We start from the raw sequence: 21,601 nt of genomic DNA on the forward strand, positions 1-21,601 counted from the left end.
TCACACACACAACACAGGGGGGGGGGGGGGGGGGGGGCTTTGTGGTCAATTTGTAAGAGCTGGTGTGTGGAGTTAATCTCTGCTCGCCCAATGGCATGATTTGAAAACTAGATCTATTACGGTTTTCATCCGACATTATGGACGACGTTATAAGCAGTGTCTTGTGTTAATACTTTGACTCTCTCTCTCTTTTCTCTCCATCCCTCTCTCTTGTAGAACGTTAACCCTACGGTGGCCCATGACTGGGTGTCGGGTCTGCAGCGTCTCATTCTGAAGAAGGAGGACGAGATCCGGGCTGCAGATCGCTGTAGGATCCAGCTGCAGCTGCCTGGCAAACATGACAAGTCAGTGTTTCACCCACATCACTGTCTCTCTCTTATAGACCTCTCACCCACATCACTGTCTCTCTCTCTCTTATAGACCTCTCACCCACATCACTGTCTCTCTCCTTATAGACCTCTCACCCACATCACTTTCTCTCTCCTTCTAGACCTCTCACCCACATCACTGTCTCTCTCCTTATAGACCTCTCACCCACATCACTGTCTCTCTCCTTCTAGACCTCTCACCCACATCACTGTCTCTCTCCTTATAGACCTCTCACCCACATCACTGTCTCTCTCCTTATAGACCTCTCACCCACATCACTTTCTCTCTCCTTATAGACCTCTCACCCACATCACTTTCTCTCTCCTTATAGACCTCTCACCCACATCACTTTCTCTCTCCTTATAGACCTCTCACCCACATCACTGTCTCTCTCCTTCTAGACCTCTCACCCACATCACTTTCTCTCTCCTTATAGACCTCTCACCCACATCACTGTCTCTCTCCTTATAGACCTCTCACCCACATCACTGTCTCTCTCCTTATAGACCTCTCACCCACATCACTGTCTCTCACTCTCACACTCTCTCTCACACACTAGGTCAGGCCCCTATGTCCTCACTCCCTCACTGTCCCCTCTAACCATCCAGGAATGGGCACAGACTTACTGTCACGGTGGATAAACAACTTGAGCTTTGTTCTAATCTGATCTCAGGGGTATGATTTGAGTCTGTTAGAGCTCTATGCTCTCTGCTGTGGATCAGTGTGTCTCACCTCAGAGAAGACAGTGCAGCTGTTTCATCCACTCATTACTATAGGAGAGTACTCCCTCCACATGGTCCTTCCATGGCCCACTGGCACCTTGAACTTGTTGACTCTCACTCTGCCTGCTGTTTTTAACTGGTCAAATTACCTCTTACTCCTGGGCATCGCGTTTTGAGACGCAGCTGTGCTGCTGTCATTCCTCTCTGATCCCTCCATCTAAAAACACCACATTCCAGAGAGAGATGGAGTGAGAGAGTGTAAGGCAAGATGCATGCCAGAGATCCTCCCCGGTGATTTGTTATTTACGTTAGCTGTTATAAACACCGTTGGCTTCCATTACCTTCACAGCCCTGTCTGTCTGCTGTCTCTAAGACCCTTTTCACACTACGACAGACTCTCTAGAGGTTTTGAGAGAATACCCTCTCAACTATACCTTTTTTAATAATGTGGACTTGCGAACTTGCTACGTCTCTAGCGCTGTCTCCGGAGGTAGCGCATGACGCTCGCCCGACAATTGCCCCCCTCTGAGTAGGGCAGTGTGAACAGAATTGTCTCATCCAGGCCAACACTCCTGCAATATATAAATTGTAATAGCGGAGTAATGATTTTGAAACAACTGAAATGTAGATATTTTCCTAATATATAACAGAACTGTTATTTTAACCGCTTAAAAACGTTCTTTTACATTCTGGGTATTTATTTTTTCCAGTCCCACAAATGCAACAGTGCTTATGCAAAACTTTCACAAACTTATTCCAGTGTCTGCCTGCCAGCTGAAAATCTTTGTGAGTGTGTGTGTGTGTAGAAATACCTGCCCCTCTCTCCGAAGCATGCATAGTCTACTGTAGCTACTGACGTTTCAGGCGTGATTCAGAAATTAGGGAGAGAAATGTTTATTTAGAGAACAATGTATTAACTTTTTCAAGAATAGTTAAGGACACTATAGTTATCATGTTTTACATTGGATTTATTAACTACGAAAAGTAAGAATTGTTTTTATTTTAATTCTGGTGCTGCTCTGCACACACAATCTTGTTAGCAAGCTCGCTAGCTCTGGTCTGGCTCTCAAACTGAAATGGACCTGAGAGTCATGATCAAGGGCTAGCTCTGGTCCAACGTTAGTCAAGCCAACTCTTTGAAGTACAAAAACATTCAAAGTTCCTTCATAGAAGCAGCTCCTCTGTAGGTATAATTCTGTGGGCCTAATTCAGATAATGTATGTTATAACAACAAGATGCCCAGTGCTTCATGCCCAGCTCTTTCCTCACCCGCAATATTTCAGTCGCACCCAACACTGCACTATAGGGGCGGCAGGTAGCCTAGCGGTTAGGAGCGTTGGGCCAGTAGCCGGTTGAATGGGTTCAGTTGTGCAGCTGACTAGGTATCCCCTTAGCCTTGTCTGTCCAATGCATGTACATAGCTTGCCCGTTCCGTAGCATTCTGCTCTATCCATTGGTCAAGTAATTTAATGTCAAGCTAAATGTACCAAAAAATGTATTTCAGAAGTTTAAAAAAGAACGATCTAAACCGTTACTTTTTTGGGGTTCGAACCGGCTCAGAATTTTTGTTTGCTGGTCAGAACAGTGGAACAGGGGGAGGGTCCTTTACACTGAAAAAGAGACAGCAACTACGATTGGACAATATAACTAATAACAGGGCTGAGCTTGCTTTATGCAGAGTTGTATCGTGTTGGCCTTTGCATCTGTAATTAAAAAGTTATTCACACAGTATGTCATCACTTGTGTTGATTGATTTAATTCCAGTCAATAATTTGGGATTAAATAGGCCTAGGTAGCCCCCCCCAAAATTGAATATTAACCAAATTATCACATTCATATTTTCTCAGAACACCAATAAAGGGGCCTATATTAGGCTATAAATACATATCTTAGGTTATAAATACATGACGTTACCGCTTCATTTCCCCTGACCAGGCCCAGATGGGGTCAGAACGGATCTAAGCTACCTGCAGCTGTGGTTGCTATAGGCTGCAGTTAATCAGACTGAAGCACAGATTCATTGTGCACGAGTTGACAAATCACGAGGCAATTCATTTTTTACATTTACATTTTAGTCATTTAGCAGAACGCTCTTATCCAGAGCGACTTACAGTAGAGTGCATACATTTTATTACATTTTACATACTGAGACAAGGATATCCCTACCGGCCAAACCCTCCCTAACCCGGACGACGCTATGCCAATTGTGCGTTGCCCCACGGACCTCCCGGTTGCGGCCGGCTGCGACCGAGCCTGGGCGCGAACCCAGCCCAGCCTGGGCGCGAACCCAGAGACTCTGGTGGCGCAGCTAGCACTGCGATGCAGTGCCCTAGACCACTGCGCCACCCGGGGGGCCTGGAATTCAATGTATACATTTTTTGGGGTGGCGTGTATGGGCTTCCATATAAAACAGCTCGTCCCTTGTCGTAACTCCCCATACTGTTGAAGTCGGAAGTTTACATACACTTAGGTTGGAGTCATTAATATTTGTTTTTCAACCACTCCACAGATTTCTTGTTAACAAACTATAGTTTTGGCAAGTCGGTTAGGATATCTACTTTGTGCATGACACAAGTAATTTTTCCAACAATTGTTTACAGACAGATTATTTCACTTATAATTCACTTTATCATAATTCCAGTGGGTCAGACGTTGACATACACTAAGTTGACTGTGCCTTTAAACAGCTTGGAAAATTCCATAAAATGATGTCATGGCTTTAGAAGCTTCTGATAGGCTAATTGACATAATTTGAGTCAATTGAAGGTGTATCTGTGGATGTATTTCAAGGCCTACCTTCAAACTCAGTGCCTCTTTGCTTGACATCATGGGAAAATCTAAAGAAATCAGCCAGGAAAAAGAATTGTAAACCTCCACAAGTCTGGTTCATCCTTGGGAGAAATTTCCAAACGCCCGAAGGTACCACGTTCATCTGTACAAACAATAGTACGCAAGTATAAACCCCATGGGACCACGCAGCTGTCATACTGCTCAGGAAGGTGACGCATTCTGTCTCCTAGAGATGAACGTACTTTGGTGCGAAAAGTGCAAATCAATCCCAGAACAACAGCAAAGGACCTTGTGAAGATTCTGGAGGAAACCGGTACAAAAGTATCTATATCCACAGTAAAACGAGTCCTATATCGACATAACCTGAAATGCCGCTCAGCAAGGAAGAAGACACTGCTCCAAAACTGCCATTTAAAAAAAAAAAAGCCAGACTACGATTTGCAACTGCACATGGGGACAAAGATCCTACTTTTTGGAGAAATGTCCTCTGGTCTGATGAAACAAAAATAGAACTGTTTGGCCATACTGACCATCGTTATGTTTGGAGGAAAAAGGGGGATGCTTGCAAGCTGAAGAACACCATCCCAACTGTGAAGCACGGGGGTGGCAGCATCATGTTGTGGGGGTGCTTTGCTGCAGGAGGGACAGATGCACTTCACAAAAGAGATGGCATCATGAGGATGGAAAATTATGTGGATATATTGAAGTAACATCAAGACATCAGTCAGGAAGAGTAAAGCTTGGTCGCAAATGGGTCTTCCAAATGGACAATTACCCCAAGCATACTTCCTAAGTTGTGGCCAAATGGCGTTAGGACAACAAAGGTATTGGAGTGGCCATCACAAAGCCCTGACCTCAATCCTATAGAAAATTTGTGGGCAGATCTGCAAAAGCGTGTGTGAGCAATTAGGCCTGTAAACCTGACTCAGTTATTACACCAGCTCTGTCAGGAGGAATGGGCCAAAATTCACCCAACTTATTGTGGGAAGGCTACCCAAAACGTTTGACCCAAGTTAAACAATTTAAAGGCAATGCTTCCAAATACTCATTGAGTGTAAGTAAACTTCTGACCCACTGGGAATGTGATGAAAGAAATAAATAATTCTATCTACTATTATTCGGACATTTCACATTCTTAAAATAGTGGTGATCCTAAGACAGGGAATTTTTACTATGAGTAAATGTCAGGAATTGTGAAACTGAGTTTAAATGTATTTGGGTAAGGTGTATGTAAACTTCCGACTTCAACTGTATATTATACCCACATTTTCAGACGCAATTAGCTTTGACCACATGTAGGACAAATTATTTGATATTTTTATATAAAAATGAAGCCTGATGAAGTAATGTTTTAAGTCAGCTAGCCCTACTGTACTTTATATTTGTATGAGAGGGCTAGTAGGCCTAATTTTTCATTTTTGATAGGCTAATGTTACTTGATGAAGACAGGCTGTTAGCAACTCTGCTTTTGTCTTGAATCTAAAATGTAATGAGTATAGCCTTCAGACGAGAAAATAAACCCTTTATTTTCTGCACGTCCTTGTGTATTGTTGCATTATTCAAGAGTGTGATGTGGTTTGGTTCCATTTTTCAATCATGCAAAATGGTTAAGATGAAAAGTCGCGTGCATAGTTGAGGCATGCTGGCTAGTGCCTTAATGGGATATTTTATAGGGATAGTTAAGGTAAATGTCCGTTGCCTAGCGCCAAACCCACATGACATTTCTTTGTGGATGTGAATTGAAAAGTTCATGTACATATGTCAGTGCGTTGCCTCTCCTTCAACTTTTGTCAATGAGAAAAGCCCCTAATGAGAGCAGGATCACATGTCCTTTCAGCTGTTAGGTCACACAGATTCCCCTCCCCCGACAGCAAGCCATGACACCCACCAGCTCTGATTTTGTTCTGTAGTTAGAAACGGATAAGATAAGCATTCTGGAAAAATTATTTGGTTGAAATATATAATTTGATCTCTGAGAAATTAAGCAAATTGATTGCGCCCTGATAGGACATTTTAATTTATATAATATTCTATAATTATAGTACCTAAAATCCGATTTGGACCAAACTTTTTTCTAACAATAAGTAAGACATGAGGAATCCAAAGAAGTGCTCAAAAGTGATCCACGGACACCCCACGCCAGCCACCCCACCGACAACGAGTATATAGTAACAGTTCTCTATATTTGTCAAGTAATATGGCGCTGCGGCTTAGGGTATTGTATCTTCATCCTATGTAATGTATTAGTCATTAAAGTCATTAAAGTTATGTCCCATCTTACATCCTGATATTACGAGGTTCTGACCACTAGATTGTGCTCTTCCTGCTATTAGGTGATTCTTTTTTTTAAAATGAAGTGAATGTCGTGATGCAGAACCGTTAATACACTCCAGCATTCAATCTCTATGCAACAGACTCTATGTAGTGGATACTATCACTGTCTCAACACTGCTGTCTGTCATTTATCTCCCCCTCCCTCTTGGCAGGTCTGGCAGGCCCACATACTTTTCTGCTGTGTTCAATACCTTCTCTCCAGCCATCAAACAGTCCTGGATCAGTAACCTGCAGATGGCCAAGCTGGCTCTGGGTATGTCTTAGTCTGGTCTCAGACACAATCACAGACCCAATGCTCTGTCTGTGTTGGATATTTTGTGTTCCCTATTGCTTCTCCCCACTGCCTCTTGTCACTTTGTAGTTACATAGATGACTGTAGTGAGTGTATGCAGCGGGACAGCCTCTTTCTGCCTCACTGCCCTTTTCCACTTGTGATTATTTCCAAACTCAAGGTTTAGTTGCATAGCAATGGGTATTTAAAAATCTGTGTTTACCAAGCAAATATCATAAGTTGAAATTCACCTTTATCCAGCCCTGGCTCATTAGACTGTAAAATAGATTGTAAAGGTATAACGTCTGAATCTGGTGTTCAGATTATGGAATTAGGTGTTGTGTAACATATTTGGAAATGTAATATTTCACGGTTTGAATTTAGGATCACTGCTCGACACTGGAGATAGTGTTCCTCTTAGAAATGAAATGACCTGTGTGTGTTAACAGAGGAGGACAATCTGCAGGGCTGGTTCTTTGCGGAGGATGATGGTAACCAGATCAAGAAGCAGAAACATCCTCTCCTGCTCAGGCAGATGCCTGTGGTCATGTCCAAACTACAGGAGTTCAAGGTGGGCATCACCTCCCCCATATCACCTCCTCTGTCAGCCATGGACAGGGTCAATGGCTCCATCTAAAGATGACCTATCCCTTGACCGCGTCAATCATTTGTTACAATGCCATGTAGGAAACTAGTACAGTCTACATACACATGTAAAGTGAAGAGTGGTGTAAGTCTGTTTCTCTTTATCTCTATCAGGTGGAGTGTGCGGTCCATAACCCCGAGCCCCACATCAACATAGGGAGTACAGCAGACACACCTGCACTCGGACACGGCTGTGTGTGGGTGAGTAGGACACCTGGCTTTTTATCATTTGATGGCACTTTACTTGAACCCTTGGTAATAAGGTCTAAACAACAATTGAAGTCATAGATGTTATAAAAGAGTTTGTCATGGGACAGCATGGACATCCATGTATGTACATCATTGCATTACAAATGATGCCAACTTGGGTCTGTTGTGCTTTTTTGACTAAAATGGCGCAGGAAGAAATGGCAGCAGTTTTACGGGTGCCCAACCAATTGTGCTATTATGTGTTTTTATTTTGCGTTATTTGTAACTTATTTTGTACATAATGTTTCTGCAACCGTATCTTACGGCAAAAAAAGAGCTTCTGGATATCAGGACAGCGATCACTCACCTCGGATTAGACAAAGATTTTTTCTACAAGTAGGACGCACAGGACATTCTCCGAAACACCCGACAAGACCAACATCCCCGTTATTGGCAAGAGAAAGAGACGCAGGTACAGAGGACACAGAGCGGGATGCCCCGTGAGGATCCACAGAAGGCTAGTGGGAAAGCTGCCGTTACCGTCAATATTACTTACTAACGTGCAATCATTGGACAATAAATTAGACGAGGTACGATCACTAATATCCTACCAACGGGACATCAAAAACTGTAATATCCTATGTTTCACAGAGTTGTGGCTGAATGATGACATGGATATTCAGCTAGCGGGATACTCGCTGCACCGGCAAGATAGAACAGCACACTCTGGTAGTGGGAGGGTGGGGCGGGCGCGGTCTGTGCATATTTGTAAACAGCTGGTGCACAATCTAAGGAAGTCTCTAGATTTTGCTCGCCTGAGGTAGAGTATCTTGTGATAAATTGCAGGCCACACTACTTGCCTAGAGAGTTTTCAGCTACACTTTTCGTGGCTGTTTATTTACCACCACAGACGGATGCTGGCACTAAGACCGCACTCAGTCAGCTGTATAAGGAAATAAGCAAACAGGAAACCACTCACCCAGAGGCGGCGCTCCTAGTGGCCGGAGATTTTAATGCCGGGAAACTTAAATCAGTTTCTACCTAATTTCTATCAACATGTTAAATGTGCAACCAGAGAGAGAGAAATTCTAGATCACCTTTACTCCACACACACAGACGTGTACAAAGCTCTCCCTCGCCCTCCATTTGGTAAATCCGACCATAACTCTGTCCTCATGATTCCAGCTTACAAGCAAAAGTTAAAGCAGGAAGCACCAGTGACTCGGTCTATAAAAAAGTGGTCAGATGAAGCAGATGCTAAACTACAGGACTGTTTTGCTATCACAGACTGGAACATGTTCCGGGATTCTTCCGATGGCATTGAGGAGTACACCACATCAGTCACTGGCTTTGTCAATTTTGTATTTGTATTTTTTATTTCACCTATATTTAACCGGGTAGGCCAGTTGAGAACAAGTTCTAATTTACAATTGCGACCTGGCCAAGATAAAGCAAAGCAGTTCGACACATACAACAACACAGAGTTACACATGGCGTAAAACAAACATAGTCAATAATACAGTGGAAAAATAAATCTATATACAATGTGAGCAAATGAGGTGAGATAAGGGTGGTAACGGCAAAAAAATGCCATGGTGGTGAAGTAAATGCAATATAGCAAGTAAAACACGAATGGTAGATTTGCAGTGGAAGAATGTGCAAAGGCGCTAAATAAATACAGTAGGGGAAAAGATAGTTGTTTTGGCTAAATTATAGATGGGCTATGTACAGGTGCAGTAATCTGTGAGCTGCTCTGACAGCTGGTGCTTAAAGCTAGTGAGGGAGATAAGTGTTTCCAGTTTCAGAGATTTTTGTAGTTCGTTCCAGTCATTGGCAGCAGAGAACTGGAAGGAGAGGCAGCCAAAGGAGGAATTGGCTTTGGGGGTGACAAGTGAGATATACCTGCTGGAGCGCGTGCTACAGGTGGGTGCTGCTATGGTGACCAGCGAGCTGAGATAAGGGGGGACTTTACCTAGCAGGGTCTTGTAGATGACCTGGAGCCAGTGGGTTTGGCGACGAGTATGAAGCGAGGGCCAGCCAACGAGAGCGTACAGGTCGCAGTGGTGGGTAGTATATGGGGCTTTGGTGACAAAACGGATGGCACTGTGATAGACTGCATCCAATTTATTGGAGGCTATTTTGTAAATGACATCGCATCGGTAGGATGGTCAGTTTTATGAGGGTATGTTTGGCAGCATGAGTGAAGGATGCTTGAGTCTGGAAGGAGAGTTTACAGTCTAACCAGACACCTAGGTATTTGTAGTTGTCCACATATTCTAAGTCAGAACCGTCCAGAGTAGTGATGCTGGACGGGCGGGCAGGTGCAGGCAGCGATCGGTTGAAGAGCATGCATTTAGTTTTACTTGCATTTAAGAGCAGTTGGAGGCCACGGAAGGAGAGTTGTATGGCATTGAAGCTCGTCTGGAGGGTTGTTAACACAGTGTCTAAAGAAGGGCCAGAAGTATACAGAATGGCGTCGTCTGCGTAGAGGTGGATCAGAGACTCACCAGCAGCAAGAGCGACATCATTGATGTATAGTCGGCCCAAGAATTGAACCCTGTGGCACCCCCATAGAGACTGCCAGAGGCCCGGACAACAGGTCGGTGATCTGTTTGTTAACTTGGCTTTCGAAGACCTTAGAAAGGCAGGGTAGGATAGATATAGGTCTATAGCAGTTTGGGTCAAGAGTGTCCCCCCTCTGAAGAGGGGGATGACCGCAGCTGCTTTCCAATCTTTGGGAATCTCAGATGACACGAAAGAGAGGTTGAACAGGCAAGACGAGGACAAAGGACGTCTGACTGCTATGCCATCTTGGAATGGAAAAAGTACAATAAGTGCATCGAGGACGTCGTCCCCACAGTGACTGTACGTACATACCCCAACCAGAAGCCATGGATTACAGGCAACATTCTCACTGAGCTAAAGGGTAGAGTTGCCGCTTTCAAGGTGCGGGACTCTAACCCGGAAGCTTATAAGAAATCCTGCTACGCCCTGCGATGAACCATCAAACAGGCAAAGCATCAATACATGGCTAAGATTGAATCGTACTACACCGGCTCCGACGCTATGTGGCAAGGCTTGCAAACTATTTGACTACAAAGGGAAGCACAGCCAGCCGTGAGCTTCCCAGTGACACAAGTCTACCAGACGAGCTAAATCACTTCTATGTTCGCTTCGAGTCAAGCAACACTGAGGCATGCATGAGAGCATTAGCTCTCCATAGCCAACGTGAATAAGACCTTTAAACAGGTGAACATTCACAAGCCTGCGGGGCCAGACGGATTACCAGGACGTGTGCTCCGGACATGTGCTGACCAACTGGCAGGAATCTTCACTGACATTTTTAACATGTCCCTGATTAGGTATTACATACTAACATGTTTCAAGCAGACCACCATAGTCCCTGTGCCAAAGAACACGAAGGCAACCTGCCTAAATGACTACAGACCCGTAGCACTCACGTCCGTAGCCATGAAGTGCTTTGAAAGGCTAGTAATGGCTCACATCAACAATTATCCTAGACCCACTCCAATTTGCATACCACCCAAACAGATCCACAGATGATGCAATCTCTATTGCACTCCACACTGCCCTTTCCCACCTGGAGAAAAGGAACACCTATGTGAGAATGCTATTCATTGACTACAGCTCAGTGTTCAACACCATAGTACCCTCAAAGCTCTCACTAGCTAAGGATCCTGGTACTAAACACCACCTTCTGCAACTGGATCCTGGACTTCCTGATGGGCCGCCCCCAGGTGGTGAGGGTAGGTAGCAACACATCTGCCATTCTGATCCTCAACACTTGCAGCCCCCCAGGGGTGCGTGCTCAGTCCACTCCTGTACTCCATGTTCACCCACGACTGCATGGCCAGGCATGGATCCAACACCATCATTAAGTTTGCTGACGACACAACAGTGGTAGGTCCGATCACCGACAACGACGAGACCGCCTATAGGGAGGAGGTCAGAGACTTGGCCGGGTGGTGCCAGAATAACAACCGCTCCCTCACCGTACCCAAAACCAAGGAGATGATTGTGGACTACAGGAAAAGGAGGACAAAGCTCGCCCCATTCTCATCGACGGGGCTGTAGTGGAGCAGGTTGAGAGCTTCAAGTTCCTTGGTGTCCACATCAAACTAGAATGGTCCAAACACACCAAGACAGTCGTGAAGAGGGCACGACAAAGCCTATTCCCCCTCAGGAAACTAAAAAGATTTGGCATGGGGCTTCAGATCCTCAAAAGGTTCTACAGCTGCAACATCGAGAGCATCCTGACTGGTTGCATCACTGCCTGTTACGGCAATTGCTCGGCCTCCGACCGCAAGGGTAGTGCGTACGGCCCAGTACATCACTGGGGCAAAGCTGCCTGCCATCCAGGACCTCTACACCAGGCAGTGTAGGAGGAAGGCCCTGAAAATTGTCAAAGACCCCAGCCACCCCAGTCATAGACTGTTCTCTCTACTACCGCATGGCAAGCGGTACCGGAGTGCCAAGTCTATGACAAAAAGGCTTCTCAACAGTTTTTACCCCCAAGCCATAAGACTCCTGAACAAGTAATCAAATGGCTACCTGGACTATTTGCATTGTGTGCCCCCCCCCCCAACCCCTCTTATGCTGCTGCTACTCTCTTTGTATCATATATGCATATTCACTTTATCTGTACATTCATGTACATACTACCTCAATTGGCCCGACCAACCATTGCCCCCGCACATCACCCTCTTTTACGCTACTGCTACTCTGTTCATCACATATGCATAGTCACTTTAACCATATCTACATGTACATACTACCTCAATCAGCCCAACTAACCGGTACCTGTATGTAGCCTCGCTACTGTTTTTCACTGTCTTTTTACTGTTTTTATTTCTTTACTTACCTATTGTTCACCTAATACCTTTTTTGCACAGTTGGTTAGAGGCTGTAAGTAAGCATTTCACTGTACCTTTTGTATTCGGCGCACGTGACAAACTTTGATTTGATTTGTAACCAGTGGCAATTATTGCGAGTAGCCATTTTACTCATCAGCTTTTAATCCCTATAAAAAAAAGCTTTCTTCCACTCCCAATGAGATCGGAATTAAATATTGAACAGAGGCCCTTTCATTCATGAGCTATAACTCTGAACCAGTGGCATATTTAATGTATGTATCCGTTTGAGAGCCTCTTAGCTGTGTGTATTTACTTCAGCTGCAGGGATAACACATCCACAGATCTGTGACTCCAAATGTACTCCAGTGATGGACTGTTCTCATTACAATGACGGCTCCCACTTTTCCATTGTAAATGACTCACTGTTGGCCTGGATTTGAGAGGGCTGTTCTCTCCCACTCTACGCTCCTATTGGTCAGTCTGCTGTACAGCTTTCTGCTGGAGTGGTTAAAAGCATTGTCAATGTTTGTTGTTTTCCCACTTTATCTATTTTATCACAACCCCTGATGAGGTCAGAATTAGAAAGCTCTGTAGAAAGGATTGTGTTTTATAGCTGGGGCATTGAGTCTTTCCTGGTCAGGTCATGTGGTCATGAAAAACTTGTTTTCCTACTCCTAACTGTTACTACTCCTACCCCTGTTCAGGTGGCGAGCTGCACCAACCAGATGGGTCAGATAGCCATCGTGGCCATGCAGAACTCCAGCCCCAAGGTGACAGAGTGTTTCAATGTGGAGTCTCGGATCCTGTGCATGGCCTATGTACCCATGGAGCAGAGTACCCAGGAGAATAGGATGGGGAACCCCGAAAATAACCTCTCCTTAGTGGGGAAGGCCAGTGACAACCCTACTGTCTGCCTGGGCATGGAGGAGGGCAGGTAAGTGATGTCAACAGATTATGTAGTCATAGCCTACTCTGGGTTCTGCTGGCAGCTAAATAAATCTACTCATTGATTTGATTGTATTTGATTTAGAAACACAGCTCATGACATCACTTCACAACCTTTCTCTGCCTCTCTGCAGTATCATAGTGTATAAGAGCAGCCAGCAGTCCAAGAAGGTGCGCCTCCAACACTTCTTCATCCTAGACAAGTCCACTGTGACCAGCCTGGTGCACAAGAAGCAGTGTTTATACGCTGGCCTAGTGAGTGGCTCAGTTGCCATCTACTCCAGAGCAGAAGGTGAGGCTTGTTCTGAAGGCTGTCTGTCTCTTAACACTAGAACTGCCTTTCAGCCTATAAACACCCGCTAGAGAACGTTGCCGGGTTGTTACCTTTAGCATCAGATGCATATCAACCCGCAACGTGCAGCCAACATGAGCACCGATGCTTGATAAATAGTGCATAAACTACACTATACAGTGCCTTTGGAAAGTATTCAGACCCCTTGACGTTTTTCACATTGCATTGTTACGCTACAGCCTTATTCTAAAATGGATTACATTTACATAAAAATCCTCAGCAGTTTACACACAATACCCCATAATGGCAAAGCGAAAACAGGTATTTAGATATATATATATATATATCAGAATGGCCTTGCTCAGGAAGGTGACCAAGAACCCAATGGTCACTCTGACAGAGCTCTGGAGTTCCTCTGTGGAGATGGTTGTCCTTCTGGAAGATTCTCCCATCTCTGCAGCACTCCACTAATCAGGCCTTTATGGTAGTGTCCAGACAGAAGTCAGTAAAAGGCACATGACAGCACGCTTGGAGTTTGGCAAAAGGCACCTAAAGACACTCAGACCATGAGAAACAAGATTCTCTGGTCTGATGAAACCAAGATTGAACTCTGGCCTGAATGCCAAACTTCACGTCTGGAGGAAACCTGGCACCATCCCTACGGTGAAGCATGGTGGTGGCAGCATCATGTTGTGGGGATGTTTTTCAGAGGCAGGGACTGGGAGACTAGTCAGGATCGAGGGAAAGCTGAACGGAGCACAATACAAAGAGACCCTTGATGAAAACCTGCTCCAGAGCGCTCAGGACCTCAGACTGGGGCGAAGGTTCACCTTCCAACAGGACAATGACCCTAAGCATACAGCCAAGACAACGCAGGAGTGGCTTTGGGACAAGTCTCTGAATGTCCTTGAGTGGCCCAGCCAGAGCCCGGACTTGAACCTGATCGAACATCTCTGGAGAGACCTGAAAATAGCTGTGCAGCAACGCTCCCCATCCAACCTGATGGAGCTTGAGAGGATCTGCAGAGAAGAATAGGAGAAACTCCCCAAATACAGGGTTTGCAGCGTCATACCCAAGAAGGCTTGATGCTGTAATCACTGCCAAAGGTGCTTCAACAAAGTACTGAGTAAAGGGTCTGAATATTTATGTAAATGTGATATAATTTTTTTTTTAACCGTTACTCTCTTGCGGGAATTCCACTAACGGTCTGTATGTAGCTGCTGCTCATTCCGTTTGCTGGGAAATTGCTGAATGTTTAAAAAAAAAAAGGCCCGCATCCATAGAGACACATACCAGCTCTACTGGTAGTACTGCTACTACCAGCAGTACTGCACCTGTTGACAAAACAAGTTCTGCTTCCACGAGCACATCCAATGCTAGCATCAGTAATTCTACATTTGTTGTTAGCCCAGCTAGCATGGACACTGACAGTTGTGAATCTGCCCCCTTACCTGGGAAAGCACCGAACAACAGACAGGGACGTTGGACCATCGAAGGCGCAAATATGATAACTACATTGAGTTGGGGTTCACTTATATTGGGACTAGTGCCTTTCATCAGCCAGTGTGTTATATGTGCAAAAGTACTATCTCACAACTCAATGAAACCTTCACTTTTGCACAGACATTTAGAAACAAAACATGCCAATTTGAAAAATAAGCCACAGGAGTTTGAGTGAGAATTAAGGCGACTTTCGAGTAGTAAGACATGTAAAAAAGCAACAGATACCATTAATAAGAAGGGGCTAGAAGTGTCTTATATAGTGAGCTACCGAGTGGCTAGAACAGGGAAGCCCCATACTATTGTGGAGGACTTCATTCTTCCTGCTGCAGCGGATATGGCTGGAACAATGCTGGGGGAAAAGGCCCCAAAAAAACTATACAAACAATGCCTTCATCAAACAACACTGTTTCACAACGCATCAGTGACATGGCAGGAGATGTTTTGAAACAATTACTGCTTCGCTTACAAGCCAGTGAATTATATGCGTTACAGCTGGATGAGTCAACAGACGTGGCGGGCCTGGCACAACTCCTGGTATATGTCCGTTATGTTTATGGAGGGTCAATTAAGGGAGGCATCCTCTTCTGCAAACCAGGACAACAGGAGAGAATATTTTTTAAGTACTGGACAGCTTTGTGACATCAAATGGACTTTGGTCAAGATGCGTTGACAGGGAGACAAAAGCCATGACAGGGAGACAAAAGCCATGACAGGGAGACAAAAGCCATGACAGGGAGACAAAAGCCATGACAGGGAGACAAAAGCCATGACAGGGAGACAAAAGCCATGACAGGGAGACAAAAGCCATGACAGGGAGACATAGTGGAGTGGTAATGCGCGTGCAAGCAGTTGCTCCCGATGCCACTTGGGGACACTGCAGCATCCACCGAGAGGCTCTTGCTGCCAAGGGAGTGCCTGACAGCTTGAAAGACGTTTTGGACACTACAATGAAAATGGTTAACTATGTTAACTTCTTATGGCTGCAATCCCGTTAACGGGATATGACAACAGCCAGTGAAAGTACAGGGCGCCAAATTCAAACAACAGAAATCTCATAATAAAAATTCCTCAAACATACAAGTATCTTATACCATTTTAAAGGTAATCTTGTTATTAATCCCACCAAAGTGTCCGATTTCAAATAGGCTTTACAGCGAAAGCACCACAAACGATTGTTAGGTCACCGCAAAATGACAGAAAAACACAGCCAATTTCCCAGCCAAAGACAGGAGTCACAAAATGCAGAAATGGAGAAAATTAATAAAATTAAATTACTAACCTTTGATCTTCATCAGATGACACTCATAAGACACAATGTTACACAATAAATATATGTTTTGTTCGATAAAGTTCATATTTCTATCCAAAAACCTCAGTTTACATTGGCGCCATGTTCAGAAATGCCTCCAAAATATCCGGAGAGAGAGCCACGTCAAATAACATAAATACTCATCATGAAAGATACATGTTTTACATAGAATTAAAGATACACTTGTTCTTAATGCAACCACTGTGTCAGATTTCAAAAGCTTTACGGCAAAAGCACAATATTAAATAATCTGAGAACAGCGTTCAGCCACAAAAGGAAGCCATACAGTTACCTGCCAAATTGTGCAGTCAACAAAACTCATAAAAAGCATTATAAATCTTCACGTAACTTTGCTGATCTTTGTCGGAATGCACTCCCAGGACTCCCACTTCCACAAGAAATGTTTGTTTTGTTTGGTAATGTCCATCATTTATGTCCAAATAGCTATTTTTCTTAGTGTGTTTGGTAAACAAATCCAAAGTCAGAAAGCGCGTTCACTAAAAGCTGACAATGTCGACAAGTTCCGTAACAGTCAGTAGAAACATGTCAAACGATGTATTGAATCAATCTTTAGAATGTTTTTAACATAAATCTTCAGTAATGTTCCAACTGGAGAATTACATTGACTTCAGATGTGCAATGGAACAGAGCTCCCTCTCATGTGAGGTCAGAGCATGGTCAGGTCATGATAGACCTGACTAATTCCTTTCTCCTTTGGCCCCACTTCACAGTAGAGGCATCAGACAAGGTTCTACAGACTGTTGACATCTAGTGGACGCCGTAGGAAGTGCAAACTCATCCATATCCCACTGTGTATTCAATAGGGGCTGTGTTGAAAATCTACCAACCTCAGAATTCCCACTTCCTGTTTGGATTTTTTTCTCAGGTTTTTGCCTGCCATATGAGTTCTGTTATACTCACAGACATCATTCAAACAGTTTTAGAAACTTCAGTGTTTTCTATCCAATACTACTAATAATATGCATATATTAGCAACTGGGACTGAGGAGCAGGCAGTTTACTATGGGCACCTCTGGGCACCTTTCATCCAAGCTACTCAATACTGCCCCTGCAGTCATAAGAAGTTAAAGCAAGGCCCCTGAACTCTAGTGTATTTTCTGCACTTTGCAATGATATGGGCAGTGACCATGTAACGCTTTTACAACTTACAGAAGTGAGCTGGTTATCAAAGGGCATAGTATTGACACATTTCTTCATTTTTTTTTAAATTGAGAGAATTGAGCTTAAAGTTTTCTTTACTGACCATAATTTTCACTTGTCTGACCGCTTGCATGATGACGAGTTTCTCACACGACTGGTCTGAGTGATGTTTTTTCTCGCCTGAATGATCTGAATCGAGGATTACAGGGACTCCGCAACTATATTCAATGTGCGGGACAAAATTGAGGCTATGATTTAAGAAGTTGGCGCTCTTCTGTCTGCATTAACAAGGACAACACGCAGGTCTTTCCATCATTGTATGAATTTTTTTTGTGTGCAAATTAACTCAATTTACAAACAATGTAAAATGTGATATAGCGAAGTACCTGAGTGAGTTGGGTGCGCAATTATGCAGGTACTTTCCTGAAACGGGTGACACAAACAACTGGATTCGTTATCCCTTTCATGCCCTGTCTCCAGTCGACTTACCGATATCTGAACAAGAGAGCCTCAACGAAAGTGCAACAAGCGGTTCTGTGTAAATTTTATTTAATCAAAAGTCACTCTCAGAATTCTGGATTGGGCTGCGCTCAGAGTATCCTGCCTTGGCAAATCGTGCTGTTAAGACACTGATGATCTTTGCAACCACGTACCTACAATTGAAGTTGGAAGTTTACATACACCTTAGACAAGTACATTTTAAACTCAGTTTTTCACAATTCCTGACATTTTAATCCTAGTGAAAATTCCCTGTCTTAGGTCAGTAGGATCACCACTTTATTTTAAGAATGTGAAATGTCAGAATAATAGTAGATAATTATTTATTTCAGCTTTCATTCCTTATATTAATTTCCAGAAGTTTACATATACTCAATTAGTATTTGGTTGCATTGCCTTTTAAATTGTTTAACTTGGGTCAAACATTTCGGGTATCCTTCCACAAACTTCCCACAATAAGTTGGGTGAATGTTGGCCCATTCCTCCTGACAGAGCTGATGTAACTGAGTCAGGTTTGTGTAGGCCTTTTTTCTCGCACGCGCTTTTTCAGTCCTGCCCACAAATTTTCTATAGTGTTGAGGTCAGGACTTTGCAATGGCCACTTCAATACCTTGACTTTGTTGTCCTTAAGCCATTTTGCAACAACTTTGGAAGAATGCGTTGGGTCATTGTCCATTTGGAAGACCCATTTGCGACCAAGCTTTACCCTTCCTGACTGATGTCTTGAGATGTTGCTTCAATATGTCCATATAATTTTCCTGCCTCATGATGCCATCTCTTTTGTGAAGTGCACCAGTCCCTCCTGCAGCAAAGCACCCTCACAACATGATGCTGCCACCCCCGTGCTTCACAGTAGGGATGGTGTTCTTCGGCTTGCAAGCCTCCCCCTTTTTCCTCCAAACATAACGATGGTCATTATAGCCAAATAGTTATATTTTTGTTTCATCAGACCAGAGGACATTTCTCCAAAAAGTATGATCTTTGTCCCCATCAGCCAGGAAGTATAGGAACTGAGAAGTGGTCTGTGGTAACCACCTGCAGACCCATTCCTTTATTGGGGGTGTCTTGCTAATTGCCTATAATTTCCACCTTTTGTCTATGCCATTTGCACAACAACATGTGAAATGTATTGTCAATCAGTGTTGCTTCCTAAGTGGACAGTTTGATTTCACAGAATTGTGATTGACTTGGAGTTACATTGTGTTGTTTAAGTGTTCCCTTTATTTTTTTGAGCAGTGTATTTTAGACCGGTCTAAAGAAACATGACATGAAGAAAATGTCTATTTCAGAAGAACAGAATAGCATACTCTGCATTGTCCTTAAGTTAGGCCCTTTATCTGTCTATGCCATATTGCTGTGGGTTACACTAGTTCATTTAGCAGACAATATTTGCTTAGAATACCGTCCCATTATTTTATAGTACGAAGAATACAATCGAACATAGCTGAATGAAATAGAAAGGATATTTTCTCCAAACGATTTGAGGGAGTGCCCACATGCGGCTATTCTGTGTTGAGCGGTTAGCAAAGAAACAGGTACTCCTATATGCTAAATTTAGAGTTATTTATGTAACTTTAGTTGTTATACAAATGTTGAGTTGTATGTTTAGATTTTTAATACATACTAAGTCTAAATGATGCAACTCTAATTTATGATTTTAAAAAAGTTTCATTAAAGGCATGAGCTCTGCTTTGTTTTTTGCACAGGCTGTACACACTTCATCAGTCTCTCATTCACAATTTGACAAGAATTTCCCAGCTGCATCCCCTTTGTGTGGCCATAACACCCCCCATCCCCCCCAAAAAAAATCCATTCCGTTTGCTGCCAGTGGCCGTTGTGCCCTTGAGCTGAATATAATAATTATAATTCCCTTCTCCTTGCTACGTGCCGAAGCACCTCTCACTCACATGGCTCTGTCACATGATCGGGTCTTTCTCACAGGCTACAAGTGAAGACAGACACATTGGGAACGCAACTGCGCACGTCTTTATGCAATTCCGGTCACATGAAATTTGAGTGCCATCATGACTCGCGACTGCCGGTGGGGTGGTAATACGGTAACCGTAATTAAGGCACACGGTCAAATTATTTGCTGCTTATAAATAGGCATAACACAAACTCATCATTACACTTGTATTTCTAAATAAAATCAACCTCTTCACCCTCCTTATCATTCAGTTAGGCCTAATTCAATTGTGAAGTACGGTGCAAATTATCCATTTGTCATTCAGTTAGGAGAGAGAGATGCATTAGCAGCTGGCTGGGTACCAACGTCCTACAAGTAAAAAGGCTAATTACTTTTTAAAAATTTCTGTTTGTAATTTCAAAATTCAGAAAAATTTGCAGTGTAAAATACAAACATTTAGGAGAAGTCTTTGAAGGAGCAGGACAGCTTATCTTTTGGGCAGATATTTTTTATTTACAAAATCAAACGTCAGTGGCCGTTGGCCTATGGCAGTTCTAGTGCTAACGGTTTGTTTTTAAGTTTAATTGAAATAGGTATACTTACAGCCATGGTACTGGCTACATTTAGCTTAACCAAACCTAAAATACAAATTTATTTAAATTAATACGTTTTTGTTTTGTTTTAAATCCTGGTAGGTGTTCTGTGTTTATGTAGCTCTGTTGGACCACCCATACTTAATGTATTTACGCATGACTGCATATTTATATTTCAAATTATGTGCTAGGTCAGATCTGGCCAAGGAGAAAGGTAAGCTGTTGTTGCTACTGTGCATTCAGTCCAACCAAGAAACATGAATAGAGGAACAGATTCAGCCTCTCTTGGAGGAAGACCTGACCTTTTCCCAACTAGACAGTTGAGAGGAAATTGGGTGATGCTGGGTTGCAGACTCATAGAGAAGTTGTTAGGTGTGTGTGTGTTGACCCAGTCCCTGTGGCATACAGGGTGAATCACCAGTATGAATTAACTCTGCTCCAGGGACCAAGACCTCCCTCTCTCTCTGTGGCTGGCTGGCTGTACTAGGTCTCACAGCGTTCTGTCTCCATGGAGCCTGGCCTGGTTGCCTGGGAGAAGTCGCTAATCTGCTAGCTAGCACTGACCCCTTTAATATCCTGCAGCGCTAGCACACTAGCTCTCTGCGCTGTCTGTCTCTATCTCCCTGTACTTGTGTCTTTGTCTGAATGTATTTTTCTCTCATAGTATGAAAACACTTTGCTTGTTGTTGTTGTTGAATGAGTATAGTGAGTTTAGTGACAGCAACATGAGCACATTAAGACAGGGTGGTGAGACACTACCATTGTCAAGGGCTTGCTATGTTGTTTATCTCAGCCAGACATTAATTACACCATCGGCATGACATGCAGCTCGCTGATTCTTATGACTCAGAACTGTAGTTTAGGGTCTTTTTCCATGACTGAAATGTCTATGTGCCCTGCAGATCTGTCTGTTGGTGTTGGTGCCCACTCTGCATGACACTCATTCTCTGTGGCCCTGGTTGGCCCCTGACTGGCTGACTAAACTAAAATCCTCTGTATATACACTACTGTTCAAAAGTTTGGGGTCACTTAGAAATGTCCTTGTTTTTGAAAGAAAAGCTCTTTTTTTTTTTGTCCATTTTTAAAATAACATCAAATTGATCAGAAATACAATGTAGACCTTATTAATGTTGTAAATGACTATTGTAGTTGGAAACTGTATTTTTTTTTTTATGTAATAAATACATAGGCATACAGAGA

At 43.5% G+C, this 21,601-nt stretch overlaps 1 protein-coding gene across 4 annotated transcripts in view; it reads left to right on the forward strand.

Annotated features, from left to right (window-relative positions):
* arhgef10 (Rho guanine nucleotide exchange factor (GEF) 10) overlaps positions 1-21,601 on the forward strand; it is a 98,880-nt gene that overhangs the window by 47,861 nt on the left and 29,418 nt on the right. For all 4 annotated transcript variants that reach the window (XM_055864460.1, XM_055864462.1, XM_055864463.1 and 1 more), the window contains 6 exons: positions 217-344; positions 6,368-6,468; positions 6,936-7,057; positions 7,246-7,332; positions 12,899-13,128; positions 13,274-13,431. In XM_055864460.1, coding sequence (XP_055720435.1) covers positions 217-344; positions 6,368-6,468; positions 6,936-7,057; positions 7,246-7,332; positions 12,899-13,128; positions 13,274-13,431 — 826 coding nt within the window. The remainder of the gene's footprint in view (positions 1-216; positions 345-6,367; positions 6,469-6,935; positions 7,058-7,245; positions 7,333-12,898; positions 13,129-13,273; positions 13,432-21,601) is intronic.

The sequence above is a fragment of the Salvelinus fontinalis genome, chromosome 16, assembly GCF_029448725.1.
Source record: "Salvelinus fontinalis isolate EN_2023a chromosome 16, ASM2944872v1, whole genome shotgun sequence".
In the NCBI taxonomy this organism is placed as follows: Eukaryota; Metazoa; Chordata; class Actinopteri; order Salmoniformes; family Salmonidae; genus Salvelinus; species Salvelinus fontinalis.